The following is a 17,893-nucleotide window of genomic DNA, read 5'->3' on the forward strand; positions in this document are numbered from 1 at the left end:
TATGTTGTACTATTTAATATAATCATCAAAGTTATGACATTTTTATAAATAATATTTTTAAGCAATAACTTTCCCCATAGGAAAAAAATAAAAGTAATTCTTTTTAAATGTTTTTAAGTGTTTATTTATTTTGAGACAGAGGGGGAGAAAGAGAGAGCAGGAGAGGGGCAGAGAGAGAGGGAGAGAGAAAGACTCTCAAGCAGGCTCCACACTGTCAGTGCAGAGCCTGATGCAGGGTTCAAACCCATGAACTGTGAGATCATGACCTGAACTGCGATCAAGAGTCAGCCGCTTAATGGACTGAGCCACCCAGGTGTCCCCAAAATGAAAGTAATTCTTAAAGCTTCTCTTTGTTGTGAAAAATGGCTCATGCAGAAAGATGTATAAAACATAAATGTACAATTTACCAAGTTGTGAGAAAGTAATCATGCCTTTAACTGCTAACCAGGTTAAGAAATAGAGCTCCACTTGCAAGTCTGAAGGCCCTGCATACACTTTCCAATTAGCAATAATCACACCTCGGATAAACCTCACTGGCTATGATACTGCCACTGTGCAAAGCTCATGTACTTTCCAAATTATAACTTTCCATCTCCCTCCAAAGGTAACTACAGTCTCATCTTGCATGATATTCACCTTGTTGCCATTCTTTATTTTTTACTACCTACATATGCATTCCCTTGAGTGTTCAAGGCCCTAAGGATACAGAAGTGGAAGAAACAAACTCTCTACCCTTATGGAGTTCACAGCTAACAATAAACATTGATCATATAATTAACAATAAACGTAATGAATAAACTGTATAGTATGTTAGAAGGTGATAAATGCAAAAAAAAAGCAGAGCTGGAGTTTACTTGGCTCTATAAGCACGTAATGATTTCAACATTGGAAGGGAGACAAAAAGGACAACTGAAGGTAGGGAGGGAAGAAAGTAAATGAAAGGAGGGTAGAAAAGAATAAAGAGGGAGAAAGGAGGAGGAAACAACAGGAAGAATGTCGGTGGGAAAGCAAACAGAACAGATGGTAAGAAGAGGGAAGAAAGGGAAAATAAGAGGTGGAGAAGGAAAAGTGGGAGTTTAAAAGTTTTTTTCTCACCTGGAGGGTTGCTGAAAAGACCCTGAGCTGAAACCCCTTTATTTACATTTTGGTAAAAAGAAGTACTAAATTCTTAATTAGAGAGCAGTTTCCTACTTTGAAGCTTTTTGTTTACTACAAATTTATTTTATGCAAGCTAAAATTAGCTTGCACGAAAGTATTCCTTAATACTTATACAAAATTTAGGCAGCTGTTTTAGAAATGGATGTTTTTGAGCCCATAGCAGATGACTGGGCTGAGCAGAGGCTATGCAACATGCCTGGAATTTGTAAGAATTGCCAGCTGTTAATAAAGTAGTTTTCTTTTTTAAATATTTAATTAATTAAATGAATTAATTCATCATTCATTTAGAGAGTGTGAGCAGGGAAGGAGCAAAGAGAGAGAGGGAGAGAGAAAATTCCAAGCAGACTTTGTGCTGTCAGTGCAGAGCCTGATAAAGGGCTTGAACCCATAAACCCAGCTGTGAGATCATGACCTGAGCCAAAATCAAGTTGGATGCTCAACCAACTGAGTCACCCAGGTGCCCTAATAAAGTAGTTTTCTTTAAAAAAAAAAAAAAGGAGTGGGGTGGCTGGGTGGCTCAGTTAGTTAAGCATCTGACTTTGGCTCAGGTCATGATCTCACGGTTCATGAGTTCGAGCCCTGAATTGGTCTCTGTGCTGACAGCTTGGAGCCTGGAGCCTGCTTCAGATTCTGTCTCCCATTCTCTCTGCTCCTCCCCCACTTGCTCTCTGTCTCTCTCTCTCAAAAAGAAACACTAAAAAACTTTTTTTTAATTAAAAAAAGTAGAGCAGGGTAAAGGGATTGGCAGCACAGGGGTGAGGGGTAGTGGTTTTGACTAGAGTGTCAGGGAAAGCGTCACTAAGCAAATGCATGACGGAGGTGAGTTATCCATGTCTGGAGGAAGACTATTCCAGGTAGAAGGAACAGCTACACCTACCACCTACAGTGGTGTATTTGGTTTCATAGAGCTGCTCTAACAAAGTACCACAAACTGAGTGGCTTACAACAGAAATTTATTCTCTTATACTTTGCAGGGCCAGAAGTCTGAAATCAAAGTGTCAGCAGGGTTCGGTCCTTTTTGGAGGCTTTGAGGGAGAATCTTTTCCTTGTCTCTTTTGGCTTCTAATCCTTACTGGCAACCCTTGGCATTCCTTTTTCTGTAAGGACACAGTGATTGGATTTAGGCCCAATCCAGTAGTACCTCATCATAACTTGATTATATCTGCAAAGACCTTTTCCAAATAAGGTCACTTTCATAGGTACTGAGAGTTAAGACTTCAACATTTCTTTTTGGTGGACTCGGTTCAACCCATGACATGTGGGAATACACCTTCCAGGCTTGGGAAACAGCAATCAAGCCAGGGAGGCTAGAGATGCTTAGATGCATTTGAGACTCTGCTTACCTTTGGGATAAAGAGGAGTTTGTTCTAGCATTGTGTTATCTCCGCTGTTTCTTTCTCAAATATATAGTTTATAGGGGACAAACCTTAAAAATTGAAAGCATATTAGATCACAATGCCTACTACAGCCACAGGGGGTGTCCTTTGATTTATTGTTGGTACCCTGAAGGTAGAACTGGAAGATGAGAAACAAGATTTGGTGACTGTAGTTAAGAATATAGTATTGTGCACTTGAAATTTGCCTGGGGTGGGGGGTGGGGTGGAGGCAGTGCCTAGGTGGCTCAGTTGGTTAAGCATCTGACTCTTGATTTCAGCTCAGGTCACTGTTCATGAGTTTGAGTCCTGTGTTAGGCTCTGTGCTGACAGCATGGAGCTTGCTTGGGTGGGATTCTCTCTCCCTCTCTCTGCCCCTCTCCTGCTCACTCTCTCCCTATCAAAATAAATAATAAACATAAAAAAAAAAGAAATTTGCTGGGAGTAGATCTTAAGCATTCTTAACACACACACACACAGAGCTAACTATGTTAACTATTAACTATGTGGGGTGGTGATGCGTTGATTATCTTGATCTTGGTAATCATTGTATAATGTATATTCCTATCAAATCATTACATTATATTTGCCAATTATCCTACAATAAAATTAAAAAAGAATTTAACTTGGAAAATCAAGAAGATGGAAAAGAATTAAGGAGTAAATTTCACAGACAGGTTTATCATTAGGAAGTCAGTGCTTGAGCAAGTCCAAGAAGTTCTACACTTTGAAATAATTCCTTTTTCTTCAGTCCTGAATTTAGGTAGACTGTTATTTACTGCCTTTAGGGGTTTATATGCATTTCAATTTTAGGTTTTGGCTTAAAAAGGGAAACTTAATTCTTTCAAGACAACTTTCACAAGTGACAGAGTGGTGATCCTTTCTTTTTCTGTATTTCTGAGAATGTACACTTTCATAATTGACTTAACTCTACATGGGAAAAGAGAGCTGTTCTTTATTTTTTTAATTGAGCAATGATTGACATAAAATATTGTATTGGTTTCAGGTGTACAACAGTGATTCAATATTTATATATGCCAAGAAATGGTCATCACAATATGTCTAGCTACTATATGTTACCATATAGATATTACAATATCATTGACTATATTCCCTAATCTGTACTTTTCATTCCCACAACTTATTTATTTTATAACTACAACATCATACCTCTTACTCTCTTTCATTTATTTCATTCATACTCCCTATTCTCCTCTCTGGCAAACAACAATTTATTCTCTATATCTGTGTCTGTTTCTCTTCTATTTTGCTTATCTGTTTGCTTTATATTTTAGACTGCACATGTAAGTGAAATCATATGGTATTTATCTTTGTATGAGTTATTTCATTTAGCAGAGTACCCTTTAGGTCCATCCATATTGTTGCAATTGGCAAGATTTCACTCTTTTTTATGACTAGGTAATATTCCATTGTATATGTTATATATATATATATATATGGTGTGTGTGTATATATATATATACATACACACACACCATATATATATATATGGTATTGTATATGTATATATGTATGTATATATGTGTATATATATATGTATATACATGTGTAAACATATATATATATATATACACACACACACACACACATACCACATCCCCTTAAAAATTGTTTTTTCTTTAAAATTTTTTATTTATACCACATCCTCTTTATCCATTCATCTATCGATGGACACTTAGGTTGTTCTGTATGTTGGATATTGTAAGTAATGCTGCAATAAACATAGCAGTTCATATGTCTTTTTGTTTTTGTTTTGTTTTTTTAAATTTTTTTTTTCAACGTTTTTTATTTATTTTTGGGACAGAGAGAGACAGAGCATGAACAGGGGAGGGGCAGAGAGAGAGGGAGACACAGAATCGGAAACAGGCTCCAGGCTCCGAGCCATCAGCCCAGAGCCTGACGCGGGGCTCGAATTCATGGACCGCGAGATCGTGACCTGGCTGAAGTCGGACGCTTAACCGACTGCGCCACCCAGGCGCCCCTCATATGTCTTTTTGAATTAGTGTTTTCATTTTCTTTGGCTAAATATCCAGAAGTGGAATTGCTGGATCATATGGTAGTTCTATTTTTAATTTTTTGAAAAACCTCCACACTTTTCCACAGTGGCTGTACCAATTTGCATTCCCACCAAGGAGTTCCCTTTTCTCCACTTTGTTGCCAACATTTGTTATTTCTTGTCATCCCCCCGCCCCCCATCTTTTTTATACTAGCCATTCTGACAGGTGTAAGGTGATATCTCATTGAGATTTTGATTTGCATTTCCCTGATGATGAGTGATGCTGAACATCTTTTAGTGTGTCTGTTAGCCATCTGGAGGTCTTCTTTGGAAAAGTGACAGGGCCTCTATTCATTTTCTTTCTTTCTTTCTCTCTTCTTCTTCTTCTTCTTCTTTTTTGAGAGGGAGAGAGAGAGAGAGGGAGGGAGAGAGAGAGCACAATGAGCAAGGGGCAGAGAAAGAGGGAGAAGCAGGGCTCACCCAAAGGAGGACTCAAGCTCACCTGAGGTGGGACCCAAACTCATGAACTGTGAGATCATGACTTGAACTGAAGTCAGATGCTTTAACTGACTGAGCCACCCAGGCACCCAGCTCTGTTCATTTTTTAATTGGATTGTTTTTCTGATATTGAGTTATATGAGTTCTTTATATATTTTGAATGTTAACCCCTTATGGGATACACATAATTTACAAATATCTTCTCCCATTCAGCAGATCACCTTTTTGTTTTGTTGATGGTTTCCTTTGCTGTGCAAAAGTTTTTTAGTTTGATGTAGTCCCAATAGTTTAGTTTTGCTTTTGCTGTCTTTGCCTTGAGAGACAGATCCAAAAAAAAACTGCCAAAAGCAATGTCATAGAGCTTACCTCCTCTGTTTTCTTCTAGGAATTTTATGGTTTCCGGTCTTACATTTAAGTCTTACACCCATTTTGAGTTTATTTTTGTATATGGTATTAAAAAAGCAGTCCAGTTTCATTCATTTGCATATAGTTGTTAAAAACTCTCTAAGCTTTTCTTACACATGGCAGGGGTGAGGGACAAATTTCAGACTACAGGGGCTAATCACAGAGCTTTGCATACAGAAAATGTTCAATAGATATGTGTTAAATTGCCTTGAATCTAACTGAATTAAAGCTTAAGATGAACTATGAATGAACCACTGAGATAAATAAAATTAAAAAGATTATATAGATATTATAAGCCTGGGATATAAATCTTCAAAAAAAAAAAAAAAGAAATTTTAGGACAAGATTTCTATCCAATATGAACTTTAATGAATTCTTTTTTTACTTATTTATTTTTTTTAAGTAATCTGCATGCCCAACATGGGGTTTGAACTCATGACCCCAAGATCAAGAGTCACATGCTCTACCTATTGAACCAACCAGGGGCACAGTTGGTTAAGTGCTCGACTCTTGATTATGGCTCAGGTCATAATCTCATGGTTTGTGAGATTGAGCCCTATGTTGGGCTCTACAGTGGCAGTGCAGGGCCTGCTTGGGATTCTCTCTCTGCCTTTCTCTCTGCCACTCCAATACTTGTGGTCTCTCTCTCTCTCTCTTTCAAAATAAATAAAAATAAATCTTAAAAAAATATTGTGGGGCGCTATAGAATAGGTTTCATAAATGGTACAAAGGTTTAGAAGCTTTATATTTGTAAAAGATCTCCAGCCTAGTTTATTTTTTATTCCTAGTTAGACCTTTTCTATCAAAGCATGCCACCTCTCCATCTGGTCTGTGTCTCTTCAGGAAAAGAGCTCAACTGCTATGACTTATTACGTATTTCAAAAGTTGATAAAATGTGACTCATTTTAACAAATATTTAATGAATGACTGGAGACCTCATCTTCTTTTTTCTTTCTTCTTCTTTTTTGATGTCTGATCTTATTTATTTGTTACTCGTAGATAATCTCATATTTGACCGGACTCAAGTAGAAGCTCTCAGAGAAGACAGCCTCTGTCTCTTGACGATCTGTTCCCGGCATTTTCCTTTGGCCTCCTTCATTCTCTTGGCCAAAAGTTTATCATATTTTGCAGCCTCTTGCTTATTTTTCATAGTACAGTTTCTTCGAAGCAATACGCTATCGTTTGTGTTGGAGGACACATGGAATAACAAGATGTTGAACCCTGGGTGCTCTGGTTCTCGGTTTCTTACCTTCTTTTAGGGTCTTTCTCACAACACATGAGTGGCCATCATCTTCTTTAGAGAGACTGAAAAGTTTGCGGATTCTGCTAGCTCTTTTGGGCCCCAGGTGATGAGACGCACTAATACTAGCAAGTCCAGGAGTATCCTTCTCCCCTTTTTTCACAATAACCAAGTTGAGAACACTGAGATTGGCATCCACAATGCAACCCCGATCAAATTTGCACTTTCTTTCCCCAGTGTTCCTTTGTCGGTAGTAGGAATGCCCCTTACTCAGCAGCAGGTGGACACGGCCATGGGTCAAGATGCCCTGCTTCATGGGGAAGCCCTGTGTGTCATTGCCACCACTGGTTTGGACCATGTAACCCTTCCACTCTTCACCAAGAGCATCAGCAGCTTCTGTGGCCATTCCCTTTGAAGTTTGCATTTATCATCCACGTCAATGAGTTTCTGGCAGCCAGTAGCTGGGAAAGAGATGTTCGGCTTCATCCTGAAGCAGCCTACCGCCTCTGAGCCACCACAAAAAGAACCTCTTCTTAATTTCCTAATTGCTCCTACCTTCCTAATTATTCTTAAAGTGACTTATTGTAAATTAGCATGGTTGAAACTAGTACTTTACAGGGTGACATTGTAACACTCCAAAGCCCTCATATATTAAGATGTGTAAAGAAACACCTTTCTTCCTATTCTTACAACTAATGCTTTACGCTTGCACGGTGGAGGAATTCAAATGTAGTTGTCATGGGATAGCTACCCTGATATGTACTGCTCCGTGACAGATGCAGGTTCACAGTGCCTGCCTGAGAGGCAGCCAGGGATCCCTACTGCTCCAGATTTTGTCCTGGGGAGAATCCTAGGCTGTAAATCACATAGTCTTGGATTAGGGTAATACATTCTTACCTGCTTTGCCTCCTAAACAACAGGAGTTCATCAACTGAGCACATAGGAAATTTTAACTTATACCTCTAAAGAGGGCAGAGGAGTCTGGACTCTAGCTGTGGCTATTATTTTCTGTTCTGGTCAGGCACTAATGTGCTTAAGGTACAGAAGCCTACTCTGTCAAATAAAATGGGTGGGTAGTCAATGCTATGGTAAGGATGCAATGGAAATTTCATGGACTGAGGAATATATAGTTAAGTCAGAGAACTCAGAGAAGGTAGGTCAGGAGTGAAACTGACCTGGGTTAAATTAGGTTCTGTAATTTACTAGTTGCGTAATTGTAAGCAAGTCATTTAGTAGCCCTATAAAACTTTTTTTTCCCTTAACTGTTCTAGGGAAACTATTACCCTTTTTCCCACTAAACTGCGAGGCTCAGATGACATGGAGAAGAATGACTGCTGGCATGGAGTAGGTGTCCAAGAATATTCTGTTAATATATATATGATGAGAAATTAACAGAGTATTTAAACAGGGAAGTACAAAAATATTTACAAGTATATACCTTAAAACATTGTCTTAATTACAATCCGGGGAGAATGTACAGTATGATAGAAAGAAAAATATCAGAATTGCATAGTCTTGAGTCCTGTGACCTTGGAAAAGTTATTCACACGTGAGGTACCTCAGTTTTTACTTCCCTAATATCCCTAAACTCACACCACTAAATTGATAATAGCATCTCTTCTTGTGATGATTAAATGAATCAATGTATATGAAGTACCTTGAACAGTGCCCAAAGTGTAGTAAACATCACACTAGTATTGTTTTTTTGTTACCTGTTATTATCAGGTCTCTTTGTATTCATCTTCGTGCCTTAGTTTTAACGGTAGGTGGCAGCAATGTTCTCTTAACCAATTCAAATGAAACCTGCCAACTTTCTGGAATAGAGATCAGTGAAGCCTTACCCAATAGGCAGATGTGTGCAGGGCAGTGGAAAAGCAGTGGGAGAGAGATCATAGAGAAAAGAAAGGAAAGGAGGAGAAGGACAGGAGAGAGAGAGAGTAGGCGGGTGGGAGACAGAAATGTTTATGGGAGTCAGTAATGTTTAGAGGTGATTTGATATTTCAAAAGAAAATACTAAAATTGTCATTATGGGGGTAGGGTGATTTAGTGTTATTTTTGTTTTTAAATATACGTGGGAGAGGTGCCTGGGTGGCTCAGTTGGTTTAGTGTCTGGCTCTTGATTTCGACTCAGGTCATGATCTCATAGTTCATGAGATAGAGCCCTGCACTGGACTCTGCACCGACAGTGGGGAGTGTACTTGGGATTCTCTCTTTTCCTCTCTCCCTGATACCTTCCCCACACCCACTCTCTCTCTCAAAATAAATAAATGAAATTAAAAAAAATAGAGACATGGGAGACTGGTACTTACCATATTTTCTGTGTTGACAGTTTCTAAAGCTTTCAACTGGTCCTAGATGAGATTTAGCAAAATCAGCTGCCCAGAAAGAATCTGTAAAAGCATAATGTTTTATTGTTCATTTATTTTTTATTTTTATTTTTATTTTAGAGAGAGAGAGAGCATGAGCAAGGGAGAGTAGGAGAGAGAGAGAGAGAGAGAGAGAGAGAGAGAGAGAGAGAGAGAATCCCAAGAAGGGACTTGCTCAGCACAGAGCCAATAGTGGGGCTTGATCCCACAACCCTGGGATCACAACCTGATCCCAAACCAAGAGCTGGATGTTCAACCAACTTAGCCATTAGGTGCCCCTTTACTGCTCATTTTTTATCAAACTATTAATCTCAACTAGAAAAATATGGCTATTTTCCTCTGTGTAAAATATTCCTTCTCCAATAAGACACTTAGTGTTATATTAGGTATCTGTTGCTCTGTAACAAATACTCCAAAGTCTGATGGCTTAAAATGATAAGCATTTATTATCTTATATTTTCTGAGGGCCAGGAATCCTGGACTGGCTAGCTAGATGGTTCTGACCCAGGGTCTCCCATGAAGCTTCAGTGAGACATCAGCTGAGGCTACAGTCATCTGAAGGCTTGATGGAGCTTTGGAGGATGTGCTTCCAAGCTGGCTCACTCACATGGTTGGTGGAATGAGGCCTCAGAACCTCACCAGTTGTTGGCTAGAGGCCTTGATTCCTTTGCATGTGACTTTCTCCACAAGGTGGCTTGAGTGTTCCCTAACATGTTTCTGATCTCTTCTAGGGTTAGTGATCCAAGAGAGACCACAGAGGTCTTTTGTGACCTGGTCTCAGAAGTCATATTCTGGGTGCACCTGGTGGCTCAGTTGGTTAAGCATCCAACTTGGGCTCAGGTCATGATCTCACAACTCGTGGGTTCGAGCCCTGCACCGGGCTCTGTGCTGACATCTCAGAGCCTGGAGCCAGCTTCGGATTCTCTGTCTCCCTCTCTCTCTCTGCCCCTTCATCTCTTGTGCTCTCTCTCTCAAAAATAAATAAACATTAAAAAAAATTTAAATAAAAAAGTCATATTCTGTAACTTCCACCATATTTGTTCAAAGTAAATCACTTAGAAAATAACTAAACATAATTCTCAGGAATTATGAAGGAAACAAATACAGGAAATGAAGTTCCCACATGGAGAAATCACAGGCTGTCTAGCCTTTTTCAGTGGGGCCCTGGAAACATCTCTCTGGATTATTGATTTCTTCTATTAAAAAGAGAACAGGCCATAGCTCCACGTGTCACTTCAACTCTAAAGTGGCCTATTTCTGCTCCATCTAAATGTGATTTCAGTTAACAACTTGGTCTCCACTTTTTTCATCTCTAAAATGAAATGTTAGTGGCTTTCGAACTTTTTAGACCCACTGTGAGAACTACAATTTACACTGAAACTGCACACACACAAAAGCATGAGAAAGAGTACATATGGATAACAAAAATATAAGTTCCACAAAACAATACCTAGACTTACTTGCATGATGTACTCTCATTCCCCACACTCCACCCCATTCTATGTTAATTCATTTGAAAAAATCCAGGTCAAAATCTACTACATTGATTTCATAGTCCCTTAATGGATTCACCATTCTTCGTGTTAAATACTAACACTCACTCTCACCCATTGGGGTTCCTTTCCCAGAAATGTTAAAGAGCAAAGGAGTCCTAGCCTTCCAGTTTCAGGAAGGCAAAAAGCTGGTTCAAGCCTACCACTATTCTAATTAGGCAGTAGCTAGTAACAGAGGTAGCCTGTCCGGGTACTGTTGGGCCTGTAACTCGAGAGCTATGCCACCTCTCTTACTTCATTCTTCCTCTCTACAATTGGAGTAAGTATCCCTTGCTTATGTCATAAAGTGTTACTAGGCTCAAAATTAGACAATTAGGCACTTACCATGTGGCAGGGAATTTACAGACAGATCTTTAATCCTCACAACGACCTTGCAAGTCCTAGAGTATTATACTTGTTTTATAGACGGAGAAATTGAGGATTAGAGAATTTATATAGGCAAGACCTAAAAGTTGTCAACTGGCAGAACTAGAATTCCAAACCAGTTCTGACTCCAAGACCCTCCTGCAAAATGGACAGGTAAGCCATTTTCATTTGATGTTTAAGTGATGACCATTGGCATATTAAAATATAGATTCCTCCTGAATCACCACAGTGTAATGACTTCAAAAACTGGTCCATCAGGCCACTTTTTCCATTCTGTCTTGCCCTTACCACGACGAACACGTAACACCACATTTGGGCTTGGGGCTTGAGCGTTTATAGCTGCCTTGACCCACTAGGGCGCGCGAACTGTAACAATAGCGCTTCCGCTCCTCAGGCGTCACCAGTGAGCATCGCTCAAAGAGAACAGTCAAAGCTGAGCACGTTTCTTTAAATTGTGCCCCCAAATGGGCCCCAAAACGAAGTTCCCAGGTCACTTCAACACAACCTACTGACATTTAAATGTCGTTTTCAGAGAAAGACCTCGCTTACAGCTCTTTTGCTCCTAAGTTTTGTTCCGTCAAGTGTGTGCTTGTCTCGCTTGCTTAACCCGGAGGCCCCCGCGGGACCCCATCAGGGACCTGGTTCCCAAGGCCCCTGGAGGGCGGGGCCGTCACCACAAAGCCCTTTATTGAGGCCCGGGCGTGACGCGAGGCGTCCCGGCCTGGGGCGCGGCCCGTAGCTCGGGCGCCAGCGGGAAGGAGGCGTGTGCCCGCGGCGCGGGCCCGCTAGTGCGCGCGGCCATGAGCGCCTAGTCGGGCGCGCGCTCCGCCCTCCGTCCGCGGGGGAAACGCAACCCCCGAGACCCGCGAGCGCCGGTAATCGGGCTCCGGCGACCACTACCCCTTCCGGCCCCCGAGGCCCCGGCCGACCCGGTGCGCCCGCCGCGCATTGTGTGCGGGTGGGAGGAGAGCTGGGCGCGGACGTGGGAAGAGGCGGCGGGAGGGCCCAGCCTCCCTGCCCGTCCGCCTGTCCGTCCCTCTGCCCCGGGCTCCGCGGACCGCCGAGACTCCACCCGCTCCCAAGAGCCGGTTCCTGCGCGGAACTGCGCACCCTGGCGGGACGCAGTGGGAGGGGCACTTACAGGGGGTCGGTTGGTTAGCTCAGGCTTTTGAAAAAGGGAAAACCTGGGAAGGGGGCTTGGGCGGGGAACGGGAAGTTCGTGTACCCGCAGAGCCATTTGTCTTTCAATATTGCCAAAGTCAGACACGTTTGGGTGATGAGGTGTTTGAGCCAGTTTTGCAGGCTTGGGCAGTGACGGAATACCGATGTTAACTTTGCATTTTCTCCATACGTGGCCAGAAATGATAAAATGAGTTCACGACAAATAAAAGAGAACACAGTTGTACATTAGGAGTTAAGCTTCAAGGAACATTTATTAGGAACTTCGTGACATCCAGAAATGCTTTTTCTAAATCTTTTTATTATTTGGGTATTAAAAAATATTAAAGTGAAAGCCACTAATTCTGTGTATTGCAATCATTTCAGGCAGAGTGAACAGAATACTGCAGTCATAACATCAGGCACCTATGTGAGGAAGTTGGACTATGATAATTCACCATGGCTTATGGCTTGCCAAGAAAGAACACAGTGAAAACCATATTGCGGGGCGGTTGTTTTAAAGTGTAAGTATTTTCATCACTGTGAGCCTTGACTGGGGATGGGGAGTGTCCTTGGTAAAATAAGAGTACCGGAAACCCTGATGAGCTACTGGACCATGTGAGGTATTTTCAGTGATCTGAATAGTGATTTTTTTTTAAAGGTAAATGCGTTTATTAAGAATTTATAAATTATCGTACTTGGCAGTTATAACAAAACAACACAAACAGGTTTGGAGAAGTGATTTGATCAAAGTCATACAGTCATGTAGTAAAGAAGTGACAGGGATAGAAGCTCATCTTTGTACTCCAAAGCAACATTTTCGACTACTGTCAACTACCTTAAAATATCTCTGTAGATAGTGTAAATCTACCTGAAAGTGTCTTGGTGTCAGGTATATCTTAACTTAGCACTTGATTGGCTGATACAAAGAGTCAGTTTTGCATCCTGTACGTTTTTGCAGGTGATGTTTGGTATGGACAACATGGGTTTTGCAATCAGAAAGATCTGAGCCATGTGCTTGCTTCTGCAGCACAGGTACTAAAATTGGAACGAAACAGAGAAGATTAGCATGGCCCCTGCACAGGAATGACATGTAAATTCGTGAAGCTTCCATATTTTTAAACTGCAAAACCAATTTGTATCATGCACTGAACTGATTTAAAATAAATCTACATGTTTATTTAAAAAAATGGGGCGCCTGGGTGGCTCAGTTGGTTCAGCGTCCGACTTCAGCTCAGGTCATGATCTCAACGGTTTGTGGGTTTGAGCCCTGCATCCAGCTCTGTGCTGTTAGCTCAGAGCCTGGAGCCTGCTTCGGATTCTGTGTCTTCCTCTCTCTCTGCCCCTCCCCTGCTCGCGCTCTGTGTGTCTCTCTTTTTCAAAACAAATAAACATTAAAAAAACAAACAAACAGAAGACCTGAGTTCGAAGCCTGGTCCTGCCCTGGCTCCCTATGCCAACTTGAGTAAATTACTTTTCTCTATCTTGGTCTCCACATGTGTAAAATGAACTTATCACTACCTGTCTGTATGATGTGGAATATAAATAATGTGTGTTACATACTTGCATATTGCTTGACATACAGTAAACCCGTAATGAACATGGACTGCTACTACCACATGGTAGTTTCACTGTGTGGTGTCTATTGCGACCTTGTTTTTTTGTTTATTTTTAATTTTTGCACTTGTTTTTTTAACCTCTCTGCCACAGTCTATGACATACTTGCCATTATGGGTCAGTTGAATTTTTCTTTTTAAACAATATTCTGAGAAGTAAGTGGAGACACCCTTTGGGTTTCTAAAACCAGAGCAAATTCACCATTGCATTTTATTTAGTTTTGTCATTTCCGTATGTGTTTAGACATTGAACTATTGGCAAGTACCATGGTAGTCAACATTATTATAAATGTAATTTTTGTAATAAAGATAATCCTATGTCTGGAGAATAACTTAAAGCATTTATTCTGCAGTTTTGATTATGTAGAATTTTATATCATGAATAGTCTCTGCAGCACCAGTGCCTTCTCTATCATACTTACAAGAAAGTGTTTGATACCATATTATTTATAAGAACAGCTAAATTAAGAGGAAAAGAATGGCAACGACACTCTTTGGAATTAATTTGCTAAGACAACTCCTCACTGACTTTTTGGTTAAATATTTTTAGAGAGTTGTAGAAAATACACACAAAAATTTCAAACAGTATAGAAACATTTGAAAAGAAAATAAAAAGGCTATCTCAGTCCCACTCAGAGGTAAAATGTTTTATATTTTTCTAGAATTTCCGTCTGCTGTACAAGATACACACATATATACACATATACACATATGTGTTTTTACATGTGTGATTATGTTGAACTTTGCCCTGGCCCCCACTATATCTTGTATAGCCTAATGGTTATGAACACAGTTTCTAGAGTCTGACTTTCTGGGTTCAAATCCCAAACCCACGACCAACAGCCCTGTGACCTTGAACAAGTTGTTCTATTCTTATTTCCTTATCTGCAAAATGAGTTTAATAATAGTACCTGCCTACTCCATAGAGTTACTGTGTCAATTAAATGTGTTCATATGCGTAAACTGATTGAAACAGTGCAGTGCCCAGCAGATAGTAAGTGCTAGATAAAATTAGCTGTTTTATTGCTCATGTTTCCAAGTCGACATATAAGGATAAACCTCATTCTTTCATCAACATGTGTACCACAGTTTGTTTAACCAGGCTCTTCTTGATCGACATTAAGGCTATTTTGTGAGTTTTTTTGTTTGTTTGTTTTGTTTTTGACAAACAGTGCTTCAGTGAACATTCTTATAAATACATCTTTGTGCCCTTATTCAAATGCATTTATAATAATTGTAGACTTCAAGTTGCTCCTTAAAGTTAGATGATAAAGTAGCAAGGAAGCTGGAGGAGGAAAACAAGTAGACACTTGTACATTACACCCTTACTTCCTCTACTTGTACCAAAGCAGGTCTTTCACCTTTCCTAGGACATATGAAACTCATATTGACTCAGTGAGATGAGAAACATGTAGTTGTCATTTAGCATTTCCAAATTAGAATATATAAAACAATTCATTTGAAGTTCATGGTGATTATTTTTAAATATTATAGTTTGGAATTTCATCTCCTCCAGTTTTCCGAGGATTCTCTTGCTACTAGTGCTTCTGAATAACTCCAGCTGGGCTAAGTACCAGCTCTGGTTCTTAATTAACTTCTGAGTCTGTTTCCTTGTCTATCCACAGGGAGGTTGTAAAGATTAAAATAAGATCACACATTCGAAGCCTTAGTGTATGCCAAGTACCTGCTCAATGAATGATTATTCTCTTTTTTTCTTTCCCTAATGTGACCATATTTGTGATCGGCCATAAAAGACTTAGAGCTTACAGTTCTTAACCACATCCTCTTAAAAGACATAGAAAGATTGGCTTGACTGCAGGGAGACTGTTTTTAACAAAAGTTCCTGTCATTATAATTTATGGTAATTTTGCAATATATCTCTACATTAGTATATATACATTACATACTATACATTAATATAAGGCTCCTTCTCCTGGCTAGATTTACAACTCTGGAAAATCCTGAATTCCCATCTTAAACCAAAATGTCTAGTGGAAAATGTAATTGAGAATTAAGATATCTTCTGTATATTCCACATTAGATGTTCAATAAATATTTATTGAATGAATTAATGAATTTTTGCCCCAGACAGGAACCTTGGGATCTTGCACTGCTTACAAAGACCTGGTACATGAACCTAGCCAACATCAAATTGCCTTTCTTGGAAGAAATTACATTTGGTAGTCCTTTTTACCTCCAAAAAAATAAAACCACTAAGAGTGCTCTGCTCCCTTCTGCAGAATGTAAGTTCTGTAAGAACTATTTTAATAAATAGCAAATTTTATCTATATCATTTTGTTTATTGTCAGATAAGTGTTTAAATATGCTTATTCAGACCCATACCCCTCATCTATGAAGCCCTTCTTGTTTAGTATTTAAGAATGTGTGGTTTGCTGTGTGATGAAATATTCAGTTTTAACCATATTATGACTGGTGAAAAATATCAGTTGGATTGCTTCATGTATTTTATTTTCCAGACATCAAACTTGAAAGGGAGTATGAGATGAAGCGCTTGAAAAACCTGAAATGTCAGAAAATCCTAGCTGAGGAAGTTCAGTTTTCTCTAAGGGAAAGGCAAGTTGGTTTGAGAAGACCCCTTCCACCTAAGTGACCATCATCTCATAATTGAATCTGTACTCTGAGCTTTCCACATCCAAAGGCAATGAAGGTCTCCAGCCTTTCACAGTGTGAAGTTTGGTGCAGACATGAGTACCCACTGCTGGATGAACCAGCTCCTGTGGGTTGATGGCAGCTCTGACAGATCTTCTGTGTCCCTACCACATACTTGTTCCTTTGTGTCACAAGCAACAACACTGTAAGTAGATGAAAGTAGTTGGGATTGAGTCATTTATGCTATTCATTTGGATTTTTGTAAAATTGCACTATGGAAAGAGGAAACTCCTTGTCAGAGACATTATTTTGAATTTGCATCTTTGAGATACCAAAAAAGGAGAGAGAAAAATTCTTTTTTTCTTTTTAAAGATTTTGTTTTTAAGTAATCTCTACATCCAACATGGGGCTTGAACTCACAACCCTGAGATCAAGAGTCAGATGCTCCACCAACTGAGCCAGCCAGGCGCCCCAAGAAAAATTATTTCTTTAAAATTTATTTTGAGAGAGAGAGAACAGGGAGGGGCAGAGAGAGAGAGGGAGGCAGAGAACCCCAAGCAGACTCCGACTGCCAGTGCAGAGCCTGAGGTGGGGTTTGATTTCATGAACTGTGAGATCATGACCTGAGCCAAAATCAAGAGTCAGATGCTTAACTCACTGAGCCACCCAGGTGTTCCAAGAAAAATTCTTTTAAAAATGATAGACTAAAAATTTTTTTGGTTAAAAAAAATTGAGGTAGAGAGAATCTTAACAATGGGGCTATCATGACTATGAAATAAAGACCTGAGCCAAAATCAAGAGCTAGATGCTTAACTGACTGAGACACCCAGGAGCCCCGAGAAAAATTTTAGATTTCATTTTAGTAACTCTTCAGTTTCCAATGTTCAGTGAAACATCATTTACCAGTCTTACGTAGTACTTTATTTTTTTTTATTTTTATTTTTTTTATATATATGAAATTTATTGACAAATTGGTTTCCATACAACACCCAGTGCTCATCCCAAAAGGTGCCCTCCTCAATACCCCTCACCCACCCTCCCCTCCCTCCCACCCCCCATCAACCCTCAGTTTGTTCTCAGTTTTTAACAGTCTCTTATGCTTTGGCTCTCTCCCTCTCTAACCTCTTTTTTTTTTTTTTCCTTCCCCTCCCCCATGGGTTCCTGTTAAGTTTACGTAGTACTTTAAAGCAGCAAGTAGAACTTACGTTTTGCTTTTGTTCTCCTAAAAAATAATCTTTTTCTTTCTGCTTAATTTCATATTATCTTTCTGGGATGCCCTGGAACATATGGAACACACATACACGTGAAAATGATATGAAAACGCAAAGACCTTATTATGTGGAAAACTCTTATTTGCAGAAGGGCTAGAGAATGGGGAACTGATTAGCTGGAAAATATTGGACTTGTGTGAACCAATTTTCCTAGAATTTGAATCCATTAAGGCACACTTGGATATCAAAGTTATATTTAAGCACAATTTAGTGTTTGTTAGATGAATCAAAGCATACTTAGGGGGCCGTAATACACCCCTGT

The 17,893-nt window shown here is 39.8% G+C and overlaps 1 protein-coding gene, 1 non-coding gene and 2 pseudogenes across 2 annotated transcripts; 2 read left to right on the top strand and 2 right to left on the bottom strand.

Moving 5' to 3' along the window:
• Positions 1-379: 379 nt before the first annotated feature.
• LOC115513272 lies at positions 380-563 on the bottom strand (annotated as a pseudogene).
• Positions 564-6,472: 5,909 nt separating this feature from the next.
• On the bottom strand, positions 6,473-7,214 carry LOC115511580 (annotated as a pseudogene).
• Positions 7,215-12,517: 5,303 nt separating this feature from the next.
• Positions 12,518-16,713, top strand: CB1H4orf36 (chromosome B1 C4orf36 homolog). Its single transcript, XM_032593044.1, has 3 exons — positions 12,518-12,658; positions 15,839-15,993; positions 16,228-16,713. The coding sequence occupies exons 1-3, from the start codon at positions 12,594-12,596 to the stop codon at positions 16,359-16,361; spliced, it is 354 nt and encodes a 117-aa protein (XP_032448935.1). The 5' UTR covers positions 12,518-12,593; the 3' UTR covers positions 16,362-16,713.
• On the top strand, positions 13,149-13,255 carry LOC115513129. The gene has a single exon (XR_003968555.1). It is a non-coding gene; the product is annotated as a U6 spliceosomal RNA (small nuclear RNA).
• Positions 16,714-17,893: the final 1,180 nt, after the last annotated feature.

Source organism: Lynx canadensis, chromosome B1, assembly GCF_007474595.2.
Source record: "Lynx canadensis isolate LIC74 chromosome B1, mLynCan4.pri.v2, whole genome shotgun sequence".
In the NCBI taxonomy this organism is placed as follows: domain Eukaryota; kingdom Metazoa; phylum Chordata; class Mammalia; order Carnivora; family Felidae; genus Lynx; species Lynx canadensis.